Source organism: Anabas testudineus, chromosome 12, assembly GCF_900324465.2.
Source record: "Anabas testudineus chromosome 12, fAnaTes1.2, whole genome shotgun sequence".
Taxonomy (NCBI): Eukaryota; Metazoa; Chordata; class Actinopteri; order Anabantiformes; family Anabantidae; genus Anabas; species Anabas testudineus.
In genome coordinates this window covers 4,006,855-4,026,967 of record NC_046621.1, presented here as the reverse complement: position 1 = coordinate 4,026,967, position 20,113 = coordinate 4,006,855, and the positions used below count along the sequence as shown (strand labels likewise).

At 39.0% G+C, this 20,113-nt stretch overlaps 1 protein-coding gene across 2 annotated transcripts; it reads right to left on the bottom strand.

The window, feature by feature from the left end:
- Positions 1–48: 48 nt before the first annotated feature.
- tnpo1 (transportin 1) lies at positions 49–19,836 on the bottom strand. Of its 2 annotated transcripts, none has more exons than XM_026354766.1 (25): positions 19,686–19,836; positions 19,459–19,578; positions 18,140–18,215; positions 17,547–17,696; positions 16,700–16,806; positions 12,424–12,557; positions 11,819–11,900; positions 11,265–11,387; positions 10,742–10,860; positions 10,367–10,427; positions 9,936–10,104; positions 9,569–9,721; positions 9,225–9,450; positions 8,885–9,056; positions 8,591–8,677; positions 8,398–8,505; positions 7,836–7,994; positions 7,651–7,738; positions 7,459–7,557; positions 7,262–7,357; positions 5,318–5,393; positions 4,303–4,402; positions 4,136–4,210; positions 3,313–3,450; positions 49–3,206 (listed from the first exon to the last, which is right to left on the bottom strand). In XM_026354766.1, the coding sequence occupies exons 2-24, from the start codon at positions 19,561–19,563 to the stop codon at positions 3,343–3,345; spliced, it is 2,673 nt and encodes an 890-aa protein (XP_026210551.1). In that variant the 5' UTR covers positions 19,564–19,578; positions 19,686–19,836; the 3' UTR covers positions 49–3,206; positions 3,313–3,342. The 2 variants fall into 2 exon arrangements, with proteins under 2 accessions (XP_026210551.1, XP_026210553.1); XM_026354768.1 differs by having other exon boundaries at positions 19,459–19,575.
- Positions 19,837–20,113: the final 277 nt, after the last annotated feature.

The window sequence follows — 20,113 nt, the reverse complement described above, 5'->3', positions numbered from 1 at the left end:
AGGAAGTGCTCTAAAAAACTGCAAAACATGAAAGACAAATGCCCATAATAATGTAAACAATTTATTGGAACAATGTACAGATTCAAGCAATGGTAACCAGTCACACCCACTATATCATATTACAAATATTACAAAATTACTACAGTACAATATAGATTCTTTGCATGATCCAAAATATTTGGTGGCCCCAAAAGTTACTTTTTTAAAATTCAGCAGCTTATTAAAAACAAAAGACAAAAAAATCCATGTCTATCAAAATTATGTTTTTGCTTTTATTAGCAAAAAAAGGTGAAGGCAGACAGTCTAATCAAGTTTGAAGGCTAAATTAGAGTGAGAATACAGGAGGTCTTTGAATAGACATTCCTTAATATTGGTGGGCGCTTTGCAAAATACAATTTTTAAATAAAGCTTTATAGAAAGTCAAAGTTATATTTGCAAAACATTGCGTTTATAAGTTTGTTTTAAGTTGTCAACCTATTTCCTTACTGTTAAATTAGTTGTTACTTGTTACTTTAGATACATTACTTCTATTGCAAAGCACCAACAAAACCTCGAAAGTATTTGCTCTGAAGGCATTGTGTACACATTACACTAAATATTCATCATAGTCTGATCACTTTTGATAAATACTACATAAAGTACGTGTGAGTTACCATTTGCAAATTTTTCTGTCTTCCTGCCGTGCAGTTTGTAATCATATTTGATAGCTACATGGAGCAGTGTTGCACACATACAGTATACTGTAACTAATGTCAATTAGCATGGCAACCCATTTCATTTGAAGGGCAAGACTCTTACTAATCTTTAGCTGTTTGGATGAGATGTATAAAGGCGTACACATTGGGGAAATGGTAAAAACAAATAACACTGAACACAGACAACCTGAGGTTTACACATAGAAAACACATATTCAAGTAGTGAGACACGTCTACAATGTATAGCAGCAGTCAAGTCAGAAATACAGCACAGTAATGACGGGGGTTGTTTTGTGTGTTCTATAGACCTAAACTCTTTAAATCAAAGAATAACAGGACTGTGTACACACACCCCATCGAGCCGTGATTCCTTAATTTTTGCATGCCAGACAGCTGGAATGTGACAGAAAAAACACTTGAAAACAAAATTATGTGGCACATACAAGTATTTGCCTCTGTATTCCATGATGTATTATATCATGTATTTCCCACCAATTTGCACAATAATGTTAAATCTAAGAGACCTGTCATACATTTCATATGAATAAAGTTGATCTAAAACTCTAAGCCATGTTCTTTAACAATCTAATAACCCAATTACATCGTGATATTTAAGCTAATTTAGTTTAGCAGCAATACTTAAATATTAATAACCTGTGTTAACACTAAGGTCATATTCTGAAGGGTTTGGCTCCATTATAAATCTTAAGGACTTGCAGTTAAAATTTTAAGTGCATGTCATGTGCATTGCTAAGGGTTAAAATACTGCAGTTATTAAATGCAAAAGGGTAAAATACTGCAGTTATTACTCTGGCCAGCAGAGGAAAAATGACTGGCTGGGCATTAAAAAAAAAACTAAACAATAAACAGATCTTCCTACTTCTCCAACCCATCATGGAATACATTCAGGCTATCTGTAATTTACACACTTCATAAAATACCACAGTGCAAAACAATCAGAGACAATAACATTGCTGTAGTTTCACAGTATTTAAAAACTATACATCCAGCTATGGGGCAAAAGTTTAGGGAGAACACTCCAGCGAGATTTCTATGAAGTTAAAAACATCCCAGTGCTCGAATACATAAATGGTTATTATGTACTTTTGAAGCTTTTGAGTGAAGCTTCCCTCCCTCCCATTATCCCCTTCCCACTATATGTTGGGGTATGAGGGGCCACCAACATGCAAGAAATGAAAGCATCCAAGTACCCCACAAAACACAACCACCCATAATATTATACAGTCATCCCCAAGATCATGCTTTGAGCACAAGAAGCCAAACAACCAATAACAGAACTTTAGTACACTGAGAAAAACATATTCAACATTGATTTGATGGATTGCATGGTTCTGACAACAAACGTCACGAAAATCACCAACAAAGGTTTTGTGTCATTGTGGTTCAAGTCCAAGAAACAATGATACTGACAGACTCACAGGACATTAACCTGTGTGCTCATCCTTCATTTTCCTCTCATGATGCTCCGACAATACAACAGACTGTAAGCATCTTAAGATTTGATATGCTTGCTGATGAATGTCAATGTCACATTCACAAAACCAAACTGAAGAGACTGACTCCAATGTTACTCAACAGCCAAGACTTTACACATGTCCTAGATTCGGTGTGTAAACCCAGTCATGCTACATTACAGCTGATGGCTGTAATTCTCTGGTAGAGGAAACAAAAGTATTGTAAATAGATAAATTACAAGGTCAAAGAAGAACCTTATCACAGGGCAACGACAGTCGCAAACGCAACACACGTCACTAAAGTTGTACAGCTTTTCACAATGATACAAGCATGCTACCTATTCCCCGAAAAGCTGTTCTTAAAAGGAAGTCTTGTGCTCTCCAGTGACATAATTAACACCCTTGGCCCTGCTAAAGTATAGGAACACAGAAATAATCTGATAACTATGATGCACAGCCTTACAAAATTATATTTTCCAATACATTCGTAACATCAGCTGTTATTCTCAGCTTTAAGCGTTTCTATCCTCTATCCTCCTTCAACTTTTTTGAAGAGCGTCCTATTAATTAACTAATTCTACTGGTAGAATTTAGTTTCATTAAAGCCTAGCTGACATCACTTTCTGCTCATTCATTCATCTAACAAAAATTAAAGAGCAAATGCTTTACTGAGTTTTGCGATGTTTTCTCCAGTTTTGCTTACTTTTGTTTTCAGTAGGTCAGTTGACAGAAAATAAGATATTTGGAGAATAAGTTGAGAGTCCAATGATGATACACTCATTATTTCTGACATGGTGATGTGATTATATGAATTTTCCTCCCATGATAAGGTTGTTCTGCCAGTCCCTTTCCCCCCTTGCCAGTGCATAGGGGCTCTGAGCACTGCAGCTACCACCTCCCTCCCACCCCGTCCACCAGGCTAGCGAGGGAAGGTGCATCCCTTCCCTCCCCCTAGCAAGCAGACCCTTCCCCCAAGTAAAGGGTAACATGTTCCCTGGGTAAAAGAGGTTCCCTACAGTCTTCCATAGTGAATGACCTGTGTAGAGAATGAGAAGCTTCATTAGAATACATAATTTCTTTTACATTAGTCAGCAGGTTTTTCAGCTGATTTTCTGCAACGGAAAGATAGAGAGGAAACTGACCCCACTAATGAGGCACTGCTGTGGAAACAGTTACACCCCGTAGAAGGTTGCCAGCCGTTCCTTCAGTGGCATGGGGAACTGATCTGAGAAGCGCCTCCAGTTGTCCTCTCCCACCTGGTTCTTAAATCCATGAAGGATCTGAAATTAAACACCATGAGAAATTCATACCAACTGAGCGCTGCCTTTCAAAATAGATCTTGTGCATGACAGAGTTATCTTCAGTGTCAACAGAAGATGCTGCCATTCCTCCGTTTGGCCACTGAGGGGCAAAAGGGGGACTAAAACCATAAGGGAATATTCTTGAACTATGGACGCATCCTAAATATACTGTTAAAAAACATAAGGGAACAACAGCACAAAAGGTTGTGAGCTTCACCTGCTGTGGTGAAAATGAAAATGACAACTGGTAAAACAGAGACTTCAAGCGGGCTACTGGTGTGCATATTTCTGACCAAAACGTCAGAAACAAACTCCATGAGGGTGACATGAGGGGCTGACATGAGGGTCCTTCAGTATGACCTTCGGTAATACCACATCACCATGCAGCCTTATTCACATTTGCCAGAGAACACCGGAATTGGCAGGTCCACCATCGGTGGCCCATCCTCAATTTGAATACAGTCTTGGTTTCCATTTAACACTTTTATATAATTTTGTTCTGAACAAATTACACAATTTATATCATAAAAATCTTCAACTTAAATATTTGTTCATTAAGAGCTGATGAGTAATTTTGTTGAAATGTTCCTTTAATTGCTTTGCGCAGTGCTGAGCAGTTTCAAAATTCTGAGTTTGATTCAGTACTTTCATTTTCTGCTTTTACCTTGTAGAACATGTCTCTGAGATCATCCTTTGGATTTACCCAGGAGGCCACTGCGTCACAGAAGAATATAAAATCCTGTTCCAGAGAAGAGAGGTGAGGCAACAAGTCAACTTCGAGAACAATCAACAACACAATGGCCATACTACCATCTTACTGCCAGATCTCACCTGCACTACACCTCCTGGATTTACACTGATCATAGTGCAAATTCCTCTGAACGCTGAGTCTTTCTCCTCATTGTCTCTTATATTTCGTAGAGAGGTACACCTGACAACAGGGATGGCCAAATTTAAGATCATTTATCAAGTAAATTCTCAGGTAACAATTTTAGAAATACTCAAACAAATACCTATTTATCAATATACAGTGTGAAACTAAATAGAGCTTATTTCCATCCTTAACACAAATGTGATATTTGTTTTTTCTTATCATCAATCCTTCATTATTGTCTTATCAGTATTAATATTATACTCTATACAGTAGGTACACATTCATGTGAAAGGTAATTTTTTACCATCAGACCTGAGACAATAATTCAAGCATGCACATAAAAGTAAAAAAAGAAAAAACAAAACAAAACATTATTTTTACTTTTAACACACAACTACTCTGAATTTATAGAACTCCTTTTGTCTGCGAGCAGTGTGTTCAGCAAAACCTCATGTATAGCACCTTGACAGTAAAATTACATTTTGAAAGATTGACTAGAGAAGGTTTGGGGCCATTTTGGGACAGGCACATGCAGCTGGGTGACTACTAAATGAGAAAGGGATTTAGGAAAGCTTTGTTTTTTTGCAGCTAAAACTGCATCCTTTCTCTGTTGTTGAACCAGCAGGCATGTGACAAATCTGATCCCATGCATCTTTTAGGTTGTTAGCGACAGTTAACAATGACAAAAAACTAGAAATTAAATAAATTAATGTATAATATATGAAGGTGCTACTGAGGAAAAAAAACACATCACAAATAGGACCTAAAAGAGGACAGGGTTAGTCACATGGTTGGCAATGATTACAAACTGATAAAAAACAAAAAACAACTGAAAAGACTTCTTTTGAGAAGGAAAGTGAGAAGTGAGGAGAGGAGAGCAACAAGGGAGAAAAGGAGCAACAGGAGACAGGCGAGAAGATCAGAAGAAAGCAGAGAGAAGATGAATTAAATAAAAGATTGAATAATACACACCAGGGTCTTATAAACTGCTGTAGCATGGGTGCCACCTCTTGAGGACAAACGTAACCAAGACGACCAATTGTTATTGCTAAGGTAACGCAATCACGGTTACACACCACCAAACGCCAACCAAGACATGAGCAATGAGGAGGGGAGGAGAAAAAAATAAAGAAAAAACAAACAACTCAGAGACATAAATCAACAGAATCTGTGTATGATAATAAACAGAAGATTTCACTAGTGTTGATTATTACTGCCCCTTCAGTCACGAGGGGAATGTAAAATATGACACTCTAAAAAACATATAACACGTTTAAGGGAGAACACATTGACAAATTTGACAGGACATTCATAGAAAAAGGCAAACAATGGCATCTGCTTTCAGAAATCACATGGAAACATAGCTTTTGAAATCTAGAGTGAAACCGATTAAAATTCATAGCTTACTTTAAAATGTAGGTCTTAATGTTAAGACACAGGCTAGCTAGGGTGTATGATGTGTATGTGACTAGCTTAGACAAGAGTCATTCGCTTGGGTTTTCAGCAATTTCTCCCTTAAACTCACAAATGTTAATTTTCCATAAGAAACAGCAATGTTTTTTGTTCTTTTGAAAAAAAAAAAAAAAATGGCAGATTACTCCAAGCCAACTACATGGAGGGAGACTAGTATCCAGCACAGCAGGTTCTTATGAGGCAGAGAGGAGGGAGGACCTAAGTTTAAAAGACACAAAACTATGCAACATTCTCATTAACAAACAGGCATTTATGAACAGTCCAATGGCACATGCAGAAAGCAGATGGTATGCTTATTAGAGTAAAGTTCAATGCAGGATCAATTGATCAAACACAAAATGAGAAGTGCAGCCATGCACTCTCCAAGAATTTACCGCCACATCCACCTTTAACTGTGGTATTATATGGCTGTCCGTTTTTATTTTTAGTTCCAGTGATTAGTTGGTTCTCTTTAAGATCTCTACGACAAACATGTTTCACACAATAGCATCTGATTGTGTTCATTAATTTGGTATCACTTGATTCACTGTGCTTTCAATTCAGACATTGAAAACATGCAACAAACGGTGAAAACATTCGCTGTTCAGATGCAAACGTTTAAAAATGAAATTAGATTGTCATGAATCTGTTACGTTTATCATGTATCCTGCATCAAACACTGGCCATTCTTAACAACATTTAACATCTACTGGCAGATATGCATTCACATTTAAAGAACAGTAAATAAAAGCAACAAATAAACTGACAGCAAACAAACAGGAACACATCTACAAAGTACTTAATTTGTATTTTATTTTGGCAGGTTACACTTCACCCTTGCATGCATCTTTTTGATGAGATGGTCACTTTGACCCATCAAATCAGGATTTCCAATTTAAGTGGTATAAACAAGAGAAAAGTGTGACCTTTTTAAATACTGCTATAGGCTGGGTGCCCTACATTTAGTCAGTTTAGGTGTTCTCTCAATCAATCATCATATGTATTGTTGAAGTGGTAAAAATATGTAGTCTTGTAGCAACAGTAACTATGTGAGGCTGTGAACTCACCTATCTATCTAATGCACTGCACTGTTATAACATTCTACCTCACCTGATGGTGAGCAAAATCAGTTCACATTAATTGATTCCAAGACTGGGCCCTTACATGCCTTGCTTGATTCAAGAATTTCACACCAGGGATATCTCTTTCATTCACTTTTATCTCCATTTACAGGCCATGCTGCCAAGCTGCAAATCAGTAGCTCAAATATTTTGCATACTTTGGAGAAACCAGCGAAACCTGTAAGGCTCATGGCTTGGGAAAGTTTCTGAAGGGATATTAAAGGGCAGGACAGGCACCCTAGCATGTGTGCTGAATCCTAACTGACTGGACTTGCATGTGTGAGCACCTCCTTGCGTGTGTGGTGACCTGGCTGGCTGGCTCAGCACTGCCACCGAGTGGTACCTGTGTTCTCCAGTAGAGTCTTTGGGGTATTGGGCCTGTTAATGATCTCCACCAGCTGGTGCAGCACCATGGCAATGTATGGCTGCATTTCAGGCCCTATGGGTGTAGAAAGGACAAGAAGTGATGGAAAGAAATTGTTGCCTGGTGACTAACTACAGCATAGTGTGTATCGTTATATGCCGTCTTAAAACACTTACCCATTTGTATAGATATCTCTCCAATTGCCCATGTTGCATTGTTGCACACCGATATTAACTCTGGGTTTAAATTAGTACCCAGTATGGGCATAAAATCAGCTGGAAGAAGAAGAAGAAGAAAAGTGAACTGACTTTCCAATTGAGAACTGACAATTTAATGCCATGCTTTTGAGTCAGCTAATAAGAACATACCGATGCATGATTTGACGTGTTGGAAACAAGCCTTTGTCAGATCGCCCAGCAGAGCAAAAGAACTCTGACGTACTTCTGGCATTTTGTCCTGAATGGTTGGGCAGAGTATGAAAAGGTGAACAATGTAGGTGACTCTTTTAGTTTCTCAGATAAGTAGCATGTAATATTCATTTACAGGTCTTCACCTGCATGCACTGGTACATCAGGGTGAGGATGTTGCTACGAGCAACCAGCTGCTCAATAGTGCCTCCCAAACCCTCAGCCAGTCCACTAAGAAGATCCAAAGCCACAATCATAAAGTCTTTGTCAGGGGCCTCGTACTGGTCTGGCTGTGACTGGTGAAGCTGGAAGAGTGAAGCACATGAAGCAAATAAGAAAAAAGTTATGAAGCAAAATTCTCAAATGATGGAATAAGTTCTCTATCCTGACTCTACACTGTAAAATAACATGTTTATATGTTCACCTGCATATTAAGTCTACATCAGTTTCTTTTTCTTACCACTTGGGGACAGCACAGAAAGTTGTAAAAACTGACAACATGTCAACTTTATGAAGCTGACGTGCCCAATATGTAAGCCAACAATTATCTATTGACACATTGTCTTTGTTTCTACGTAATGTCACCAACATCTGTGGGAAGGTATAGCATGATAAAATAAATATTCCCTTTTTGGTATTTACAGATAAAAACAAAGGAACAGTATTAAAGTGTGGTTTTGCACACATTGGAGGGTCCCACATACTCACCATGGCTTGAGCAAGGGTCTTCTGGACCAGGTTGACACAGCGTTGGTACACAGGCTCACAGTAGGGCAGAAACCCACTCTGCAGGGCAGTAGCTACTGACGACAAACACTAAAGAAAGCACACAGAGTCGGTAAACTTGTCCTTTGTTAGTTACAGGATTTGAGCCAGCACTAAATGCACATTATAAACTCACTTCTAATAGAGGAAAGAGGTCTTTGTCCTCATCTTTCAGCTGGTTCCACTTCTGGATCAGAGGAGGCATAAGCATCTGGATGTACTCCTAATAAACAACATGGGCTAAATTAATCTTTACACAGACAAAGTATATAACTAATTCACCAATTAGACACATTCACCCACACAGTCAACTAAAACTTCAAAGCACTACAACACTAAAATGAGGAAGAATGAGAATATAGTATGTGCTAATTTTACATTCAGACAGAAACATGAAGTGAAACCAAGTCCTCGTTTCTGTTTTACATACCGGTTTATTGAGGTGGTGCCCCACTGAGTCTGCGAGTGTCCCTATGGCGTCATAAAGAATGAGCAGATTTTTGTGCTGGTACTTGCTGAAAGCAAACACCAATGTGTCCAGTATGAATGCCAGGTAGGGAACTAGCTCTGTGCAAGCCTCCTCCTCCAAAGTGGCAAAGGCACTGGTTGTGAGAGATTAAACAGAGGACAGGGAATACAACATTTCACATCAAGCAATGTGTGACTGTAACTTCTTATCATCATGAACCAATCCAAATGCATCTCAACACTGAAAAAAGGTTCCTAATATGCTGTAAAATGGCACGGCTTTCTGCAGAATTCTTGCTCACCTGCAGGCGGCCTCCTGCACACGCTTGTTGCTATCTAGAATGCGTTTGAGCAGCTCTGTCATTAGTGGCTTCAGGTATATATCTGGAGGCTGGCTGACAACCCAGTGGGCATAGCGGCTCAGTGTCCAGCAAGTGATGGAGCGCACCAGGGCCTTCTTGTCAGACAAACACTGGATGAGATGGGGAATGAGCTCAGGCAGGTATGGGATCATGCCTTGCATGCAGCCTGGAAACAGGGACAAGACAAAAATCATTTCACCAGCCAACTTCTGATACTTTGAGAGGGACCTTACTCCCTTTGTTCTGTCCCCACTTCTTCCTCTTCTTATTCATTCTCTTCTTACCTTCAGCTATAGCCCCCAGGACAAGGATGCCAGACTCTTTAACTACCCACTCAGGATGGAAGAGCAGTTCTTTGAGTAGGGGCAGAATGTGCAGCAGCAGATCGTCTCTAAAGACGTTGGCTAACACGTCCAATGCTGCTGCTGAACACTTACCTAATGTAGAGAGAGAGGCAGAGAGACATACATACAAACAGAAGTGTGCAGACAAACATAATACATGAAGACATCACATGTACAATACACATAAACACAAAACAAACAATCAATGCACTGTACACGTCATAGCTTTCAGTAAAAAGAAAGAAGTGAAACAATGAAAATTTATATCAATAAGGAGGCACAAGTTGGAGAGAGACACTGAACTCACGCAGGTTCCAATCAGAAATAGTATCATCATCATCCAGTTCATCATCCTCATCCTCATCTTCCTCAATCCCATCACCCTCATGCTGCTGGGCGACTGTCCTCGAGCGGTGAAAGCGTGGTCTGATGTCTTGCTCGTTGTCAGGAATGGCCTCGTCCTCTTCAATGTCACCCTGATGACAAATGGACAAGATGAAAGATGTGGACATTTAGGCTTCAACTAAATTATTTTAATATAGCTTAGCTTTGTCTGGACTTCAAGAGTAAATGCATGTGGAAAATTATTATTCCAATGTCCACAAATGTTTGTATAACAAGTATTTGTACACCACACAATCACACCAATCACTTAATTAAGCTCTCCATCCTCCAGAGTCATTGGGTAATTTATTTTCTTTACCTACAGGTACAAATGTTAGATTTTTATTAACTGACCTTGAGCAGGATAATGTCAATCTCAGAGTACTTCATCCCATTGACAAGCACCGGAGTGAGCCTGGAGCAGAAACCAGGGGAAAAATTATGAGAATAAAGGGCAAGGACAGGTCAGAGCCTACAAGCAATCACTCACATCTGATTCCTGCTGGGGCACAATTTAATATGGCAATGTTTTGACAGATGTTACAGCTGAGGTCAACAGCCAGAGCTCCTAATCACCCATACTGAGGTGGTGTAGAAGAATATCATCGTGGGACAAGGTCTTAACTGAATTACTGCCAAGGCTGCTATAAATCGAAAGTGTTTAATATTTGCCTTGCAGTGCTAGTCTGTGTATTATATGGACATGCGTGTACGTGTGTAAATTCTTACTGTGAGAGGTGTCCACACAGCACTTCCTTACACACCGGCTGCTCGGCCAGTGTAAGCCAGAACTCACAGGCCTCCAAGGCAACATTTTCATCTTGGTCCTGAGTCCTCTGCAGCATATACTGGGAGAAAAAAAAATAAGAGAGAAGTTTCTTTTTTGCAAACCTCAACATTTCATTCTAAAAAGTAATACAAAGTCTGTCCAAAGGATGTTATCAGGGTAAGACATCAATAAGGGTAAGGCTGGTAACATACAATGTTTTTCAACATATACTACAAAAACCACCAAAACCAAAAACATACAAGAAAAATACACACAGATTTGGCAGGCTAGTAAGTAGTAATAGTACCAAAATGTGCAGACACTGGTCTTGATTTTTATGGGAATTATTGATATTAAGGAAACAAGAATATCTAAATAGTCTAAATAAATACAGGAAATGACTATAAATCTACTCATTCTTCTTTTCCACACCAGCATTTAATCATTTAATTTTCTCAGGCTGCAGGCTTTAAACTCAGTCACCTCTATGATGTTATGCATGTGTGGCAGCAGACGGTCTAGGCGAACTTCCAGCAGCATGACAAGAGCTCTGCACACATTCTTCCTTACTTCTGGTTCCTCATCTGTTGCCAGTGCAAACAGATTCTGCAAGGTATAGAAAGACACAGTCAAGAAAGTCTCCTTTGCACTATTAACTACTACTAGTTACTACTAAAACAACTATAATATTACCAACAGTAATAATATTTGCATAGCATAGTACAAGTTAAATACAAAGCGCAGCCCTAAATATTAATTGCATATAAAGCAATTAAAAATATAAAATATAAAAAAAACAAAGGCCTGAAAAAAGCTATTGAGTACATAAAATATATAGTAAAAGTAATTCAATACAACATCATCTTCATACTAGACTAAAAAATTTGTGAGCCAGAAATGGCATGTGGTTTGTGACGGACGTTGAGCAGCTGTATAAAGCAACAGGCTGAGAGGTAAAGCACAGACAAAATGGCAGTGCTATAGCTATTATTTGCTGAAGCAGGGAGGATGCTTGATGGCATTACAGTCCGACTTGCCTCAATAAACGGATCGATGTGCAGCATAAGAGCCTGAGTCCTGCTGATGATGAACTGATTGACGCAGGCCATAGCATGAGACCTGAAACACAATAACCACCACTTAATGGTCACACCAACATGTTTTGATCACATGTCGCTCACTATGAATGCAGCCTTTGTCAGTCTTTTTTTTTTTTTTGCTCCATCTCTGCTAATTTAACCTCTAAATATAACAAACAGTTTTCTTCTGTCAACAGTCCTGCTGCATTACAAAAGACTGAAAGTTCCACTGTACAATTATATAGACCTTTTGTCTGTTTTGTATATGCAATGTGGTGCACATAAAAATATAATTACCATATAAAACATATTCACTAGTGGATGATTAAACTGTGAGTTAAATATATTCCAGTCAGACATATTCTAAATAACAGGAAGGGGGAAGGCAGGACTAAACAATACACTGTTGTAAACAGAAGTCATGAGCACTTCAAATGCCATGCCGTAAATATTCCGAAAGAGTGAAGTACCAATGATAGATTTACTAACTGCAAACAGCCAAGACTGTAAGGCAATTAGTTATGTTAGGTAACAGTATGACAGAAAGCTGAAAAATGTGATACCTAATCTTAGGACTGCTGTGCTTGAAAAATTGCAGGAACTTGGGGATCATGATGTTTAGAGGACGATCCAGCATGTCACTGTCCAAAATCTCAGCAGAGTCTTCGCAGATCTTCTGTAGGGCTCCAAACGCTCCCTGGGGTAAAAGGGGAAAAAAAAAGCAAAAGAAAAACAAGGTAAGTGATCGGATTTCCACTATTGGCACTAATTCGAAGACAGGATTTCATAGCCACCAGGCAGGTATCCACCAGACCACTGAAATAAAAATAACGATTGTGACATTATTCTTATGCAAATGCCTGCAGAGGAGGAATGGATTTAGGTTTCCATTTAGCTTTTTTCTTTTTCATATATGCTCAACACATTATTACAGTATTGTATGTTCATATTGTATTTAGTAGCAAAACATTATTACATATGCTTTTACATAAGATCTACACAGGGTTTGCACAGCGCAAGTCTTCTAAACATACGCCAAGTCTGCTTGTCCACAATCATCAACAGCATTCATCTCCTATTGATCTAATAACCTTTTAACAGTTGGTAAGCAGTCACACCCAGGCGGACAAAAAAACACACAAACCTTTTTCTTAATACTAGCTGCCTTGCAGATGGTTAGTATGCATGCTCACAATACGCTGCAGATTTTAGTGTCTCAAAAAAAACAGTGTGAGGAGCAGATACAAGAAACAGCACATCGCTCCTGTCTCAAATGTGTTTCCATGGCAACTGTTCCCATGTCAGCATTCCTTTCAGGTGACATATATGCAATGGTCTCAAAAAATGTGGAGGAGTGAAAAGGATAAAACCAAGGTCACAAACAGGAAGTGACAGAAATCACAATTAAGGTGAATAACAACATTTCCCATTTGTGTCCACTTTACTCTCTGGCAACTAAGGCAGGAGGAATTAACATCAAATTAAGTAGCGCAGCACTATTTATTTTACTCTTGGAATCAAAACTGGTTACTGCTCTACTAAATGAAAAAATACTTACTATTAATTAGGCATTGACATGGAGAAAACAAAAGACGTGCCAGGGTTGAGACTAATAAAAATTAAAAAATTAAGATTACCTCACGAAGACCTTGATGTAGACAAATGGCACAGGATTAAAAACCACCCATGAACACTAATAATGTCAGATTCAGCTGACAGTTGGGAAAGTTGAGCATGTCACATAAAATAGCAGCTGGATAGCACAGTAGTAAGATCGCTGCCCTTCATGCAGGAGTCTGGGGTTCAAATTCGTCTGCTAATGTAATGTAAATATAATATGTAATAATGTTTGCTTTGTTTTGACAAATGAATCATGCATGTGGTTTAGATCCTGAAAAGTATATTATATGTTCAAAATTTAGCTCAATTATGATGCATCTCATGAAAATGTGAGGAGCTGGTCACAAAACTGCTCCTTCTGAAATGAAGACATAATAAAAGGTGTTTGTGTGCCAATGTGTCAACAGAGAAGGTCAAAGAAATGGGAATGACCTTCAGACATTCCACTGACACATCTAAAGTGCAATCCTTCTTCAAGACCTGCTATGGAAGGTTGTTAAACTGAAGAATGCAAGTCATGCAGATGACAGCAACAGAGGGCAAAGAAAAGTATGCATCAAGTCAGCTAAGCACCTCCTTCAGACTCGTGCTCTGAAAATGTGAATACTGTTACAATTCAAATTAGCACTGAGGCAACAAAGCATTTTCATACATCCTTGCCTTTTGGAGAAGAATTAAACCTTGACCTCGGCTATTAATCATAACAGTAACACTGCTCTCAGGCAAAACCTATATTAAGCCATCCACCTACACTGCACTTGGCTTCCAAGACACCTGTTTTCATCTTTTTATAGAGCATGCAGTGAGGGGTACCGTGTGGTAGCACAGGGGAGTTTTGCACAGATATACTATAAACACAGAGGGCATGCAGACTGGCAACATGTACTAACATGTTTCTCATTGCTTAAATTACAAAATGCATAGTTCTCTGACATTGTACATTGGAAACTGCCAAAAATATTCCCAAAATAGACACGAAAGTCCTGGTGGCAGAAATTGTGTGGATTACGGAGGAGGTTCTGTGGCAACTGTCAGCACCTTCATAAATTAGTTTGGCATGACATGAATATTTGCTGTCTTCAGTCGTGTCCGTATCGGCAGGCTCATTTAGGTTTTTCTAAATACAATATGTTCATGCAAGAACAACAAAACATTACTAATTACTTCAGAAAGCTTTACAGACCGTATAGAACATTTAGTCATTTGTCAGACGCTTGTATCCAAAGAAACTTACAAGGTACAAAGCAAAGGCATGATATCTACCTTTGTATGGGAATTGGTTAGTGTTAGTTTGGGTTTAACATTTTAAGGGTTAGTATAAAATGCAGATTGTTGTGGAAAATAATACCTGTTCAATTGTACTGGTACATTTCCACACAAACAAAACTGTGATTTTAAAATTCAGTGGACACTCATTAAAAAAAGCAAAATAAATAATTAAAAACACTAAATGTAAATATGCCAGACGCAGCCTTTAATTTTAATAATGAATAGCCAAAAAAAGAAGCAAAATAACAAGACACTTTTTTTCTAGGATCAACATAACCATCTTCAACACCAGACACTAAGGAGCTTTCCAGCCTCCAAGCTGCTTTTCAAAAACACAGTAAGACTTATGAGAAGTTGCTGCATTTACTTGCTGTTCAGTGTTAAGTCATGCACACACATACTTGAAGATTCTCTGCAGTAAATGGCTGACCTAAATCCCAGCGTCTGAATGAGCTTTACAAGAGAAGCGAGGCAGGCTGTGGTGCTCCAGTAAGAGCCATATTTTCTGTTGCACCTCTTCAGATAATGGAGCTCACTGGAAATCATATGGACATTCCTGCTCTAAGTCATGATGAGTAATTGTGCAAGGATACATTTCAAATGCCCTTCAACACTGCTGAATTCAGCAAGACAGTTTAATATGCTGCTTAATTTGTGTGGGTTCTCCAAGGCAATGTATCCACCTTTCCTAGAGTGGCTGATGTCACTGGCACATGCAGCTGACAGCATACTGATGACCAGGGGGAATTATGACAGCCTAAGTATAGGTGCGGTGTCATTACACAGATCAGATGATCCAACATCCGCTACAAGCTACTGTATTAGAATTTTAGAGGTAGCTGTTGTGGAGCGTTAATTCACTATTTTAATGCAGTAACTGTAAAAGCGTAAACATCAAACACAACAATGACACAATGGCATCAGACCATAAAATGATTAAGATATTTATCAAAATAGAAATAAATAATGATGGGCTATAGAGATAAAAAACAACTTGTATTGGTAAACAGAACAACACTGTTGTTTTCGCTGTTATGCAAATTTTAAAATATATTCTGCCCGATTATGTGTGTCAAGTCAGGAAATGGGGTCATATGCTTTTCTGGTGAAAAAGGATATAAAGAGAACAAATGATTCCATGTTGAGTAATCTGTAGTTGTGCTCCAGCTGTGAGACTGCCTTTAGCTCATCTGGCCAGCAGGATGCTATCCAGATGCTGCTTTAGGGCTGACCCAGCTCTCACCGTTGCCAAAACAGACAAATACACAAACAGGCACACCGCTCTATGTGCTAGGAACAGGCTTACTTAAAGCCAAACTGAAGCATCAAATGTCATCAGAAGTGTGCCTACATTTAATCCGTCTCTCACACAAATGGCTAGAGAAAAAAGTTGCTGCTAATATTTCCAGTAATACAAAAATTGGAGTCCCTAAAAGATACTGCCATATACATTGTAGATTTGCCGATTTCACAGTATTTTATGTTTGTATCTGATGATTGCTGATTCAGCAGGACTATTACAAACGTGTGTTACAAACGTGTTAGATTTTTTAAGCATTTAACTGTGGACAGATTTTTGGCAGCTCTCTGCAGCGAAAAAGACAAATACATGTATGAGCTCTCAGTTTTTTAATAATAAATAAGTGTTATCAGATTTTATTTTGCATCTAATATTTTTAAATTTCTCAAAATAATCTAAATCATTCTAGGTTCTGTAAAATTTACCAAATCCAGTGATTTTATGTTTTAATATCCTGCTCTCTGCATACAAACTTGTAAAAAGATTTTTATGGTCTTTTATGCCGCAGAAAAGCAGTCTTATCTGTGTTTCTGTCAACATCACACACAGTGTAACGTTTAAAAGATGTTGCCATAAGGTTTTGACAACTGAGCAAGAACTAGATCCCACAGTCGGATGCTTCTACATCTCTAATGTTTGTTTATCCTCACCTCACATGTGTTGTAGTCCTCAGAATCCAGCAGCAGGCAGAGTTTGGGCAGAAGCTCTGGCCAGTTTTGTAGCTCTCCCTTGGAGGCAATGGTGGTGATGAGGATACCTGTTTAGGCAACAATGTGCATTTACAAAACAAAAGAAGTTGTATTAGTTACACTGGTTTGACATTATTGCTAATGATGCACATGTATTTCTACATCATAAAGAATCTCAAATAAATCCAATATGCCTAAAAAAAACAATTTATGTTCAATGATGCTGCTAAACTTTTCATTAATGCAAAGACACAACTCACACATCCTGTCCAACAATCTGGGAAAAAACTAATAGTACTAAAATCTCCAGATTTTTTATATAAACAAGCACAAGGCCTCAAGAATATCTGCATTGTTATTCTCAAGTATAATTGGGAAGATGGAAAATATGATAAAGGCTCCTCCTCCCCTCTTCATCGTTATCAAGCCAAAAATCTCAACCAAACAACCAGAGCATCCATTAGAAGACATCGCCTCATCCCCAGGAGGAAAAGTGGTTTTGTTCAGAATTCTTTTTCTGTTAAGGCATCACAGGACTGCAATTATATACCAAAATACATCCGAACTAAATTTACTTAGTGTTCTTTCTCTGCCGAGTTAAAAGACTGGCTATTTTGTAATCAAATCTGTGTACATTAGGACAGGATCAGTGTTCCTGTTTGTTCTTGTTATTTTGTGGGATTCTTCCCTCTCTGTAGATATGAATAATCAAGTCATAACAGCTAGCTTTCTTAATAAGAATATACATCACAAACACATCTATGACGAGTGATCATCACATTCAGTGGACACAGAGGATGTCACTTACCCACAGTGGCCCGGATGAGGGGAGAAGAGTCTCCAATGTTTTGGAGGCACTCGCTCTTGATGAATTCAGAAACACCATTAGGGAAGTTCTGATAGTGGGCTTTCACATTGTTCTTCAGTATCAACCCACTCAAGGACCGAGTTGGTTCGTCTTGGAGAAGAAAAGGACAAGAAACCAGGGGTTGATTGTGTTACCTGAGCACAAATATACTAGTGGAGTCAAGACAAAAGTTACTATGCTGTAAACGTTTGTGAGACTGAAGATTTTGTCAATCTTTTTGCTAGTAAATATATATGTGGCTTGCTGCATCTGAACTCAGAAAGAGTGCCACAGCATCGTGAAATGTCTTAACACCACTAAACATTTGGGTCATCTACTGTGCAGACAGTCAAGCCAAGAGTTCAGTGGTGCCAGGCATTAGGTTTAAAATTAGAGTGACCCATATTCTGAGTGCCACATCATCTGTAGCAAAGATGCCATCAGGTCAGCTGAGTCATGGCCACACGTACCTGTAACTGAGGAATTACATAAAAATGACATATTGTACACTGTATAGATAGCAACATAGTGAAGGACACAGACAGGAAGCTTACCTTCTGATTTTAACTTTGTCAGAACAAATATCAAATAGTTGTTAAAGTCTGGATACTGGTTCAGCTGCTCGAGTCTCTGGGAAAAGTGGTTGAGGATGACAATACGCCAACTGTACATATACATACATTAAAATGAAACGTTGTCAACTAGTAGCATGGTTATAACGGAAACCATTTTGATCAGAGGAAATGCTAGATTAGGTGTTTATGTGGTCAAGTGGTTGTGTAATGTAATTGTATAATTACATATATGGGGAAGTGCTCTAGGTGGTCATAAATATGTGTTTTGACGTGACTGAATTCTGTATGTACCCAGACAGATGGTGCACAGCAGCTTGTCTATTAGTTAATGAGGCAAGGTACATGAAGCCTCACATAATCAAGTCAATTGAGCATCAGCCAGCAACCAGAAAAAAGACATATGGACCCAGCAGCATGAAGCAATAGGTAATAATTGTTTTCTAATGCACACGTAAGGATTGACAAATCCTGACAGTCCCGTGTAAAATGAAATGGGGCAAATGCACTGGTAATAGCCTGAGAAGAACATAGCAGGTTTTAATCAACCTTAATCCATTTTCTTGTATTGTTTAGATTTATATCCAAAATTTTTGTTTTTATTGTATAATAAATGAAGCTGACGGATACATTAAATCCAGTCATTTCTATCTAAGCTTCATGCAGACACTTGTAACAGGCTGGTGTAAACACTCATCATAGTAAAAGATGGTCATTGCCAACAGGCAGACATTAATTGTATGCACGGAAAAAGCTTTGCCATCACTGCTCATCAGAGCATACCTACTACAATATACAGGAATTTAATTCACTGTTTGCTTTCCAAACATATCATTCCACATTTAAATATACTATTAGTCGAGTGTAAATCAACAGAATTTAAGCTCATAAATACAAATTATGGACTAAATTGAACACTTTGGCCTGGTGTTGATATACAAGGGTGTTTCATTAATTGGCTGTTACCTTGTTTTTATCTGCAGGGGAATAAAGCTAAGTGGGGCTAATGTGATATTACACGATTAACCGGCTCAAACCTAAATACGTGTATTTGTAGCTTGGCTGTTGTGTCAACTAAACGTAAAATACAAACCTATATAAGTTTGCTATTAGCATGTTGAGCTTACCGAAGACAAAAAAACACCCAGCGGTCAGCACCTGCGCAGCGTACCTGCTTATAACGGTAACTGCCCCGGCTAGCAGCGGCTATCGCTAGCCTGTTGAGTCTACCTGACATTGTTAGCTACAGCCAAATAACACAACGTGTATTATCGTCCGTGTGTGGCTCAGAGAAAGGATACTTGCTGGACGGATCTCTGCGTGGACGTATCGGGCGACTGAGACTCTTTGAGGAGCTGTAAGATTTGCTGAAGTCCTTGCTCGTCGGGCTTCCACTGACACTCCATCTTGCTCCGCTGCTACTGCAGATAAAGGAGTAACATTAGCTAACAGGACGGTTCGTCATCACACGACTCGCCGAGAGAAGGGAACACGCAGACGCTCGTTTCGCACCCATTTCGGCGTTTACCTGTTTGTTTAGCAGACGTGGTCGACCGTAGCTGACTTTCTGTCGGGATGTGACCGTCCGTCTGGGTTTTCAGACGTGGGCCTGGCACAGATCGTACATCCGTTTTCGCAACAAGCCGTAAAAGCTGCGGGCCATAAACGCTCCAGTCGCATTTAAGTTGCAGCCCGGTGAGCTGGGACGCGGCTGCCGGGTCCTAGCTCTGTACGTTTTGGCCAAACATGTACACAAATAGGAGAACTGTTTCACTTAAAAGTTTGTCATTTACTCAACACATATGCCTCCAAAAGGTTTCGACATAGGTGATTTGCGAGTGAGCACGACAAGACGGTCAATAAAGGGTTTGAAATGGACCGTAGATGTATTGAAGTGCATATTTCCGACAGCACTTTAAAGCAGCCGGGCTCACTTGAACGCCTCACGATGTCGCT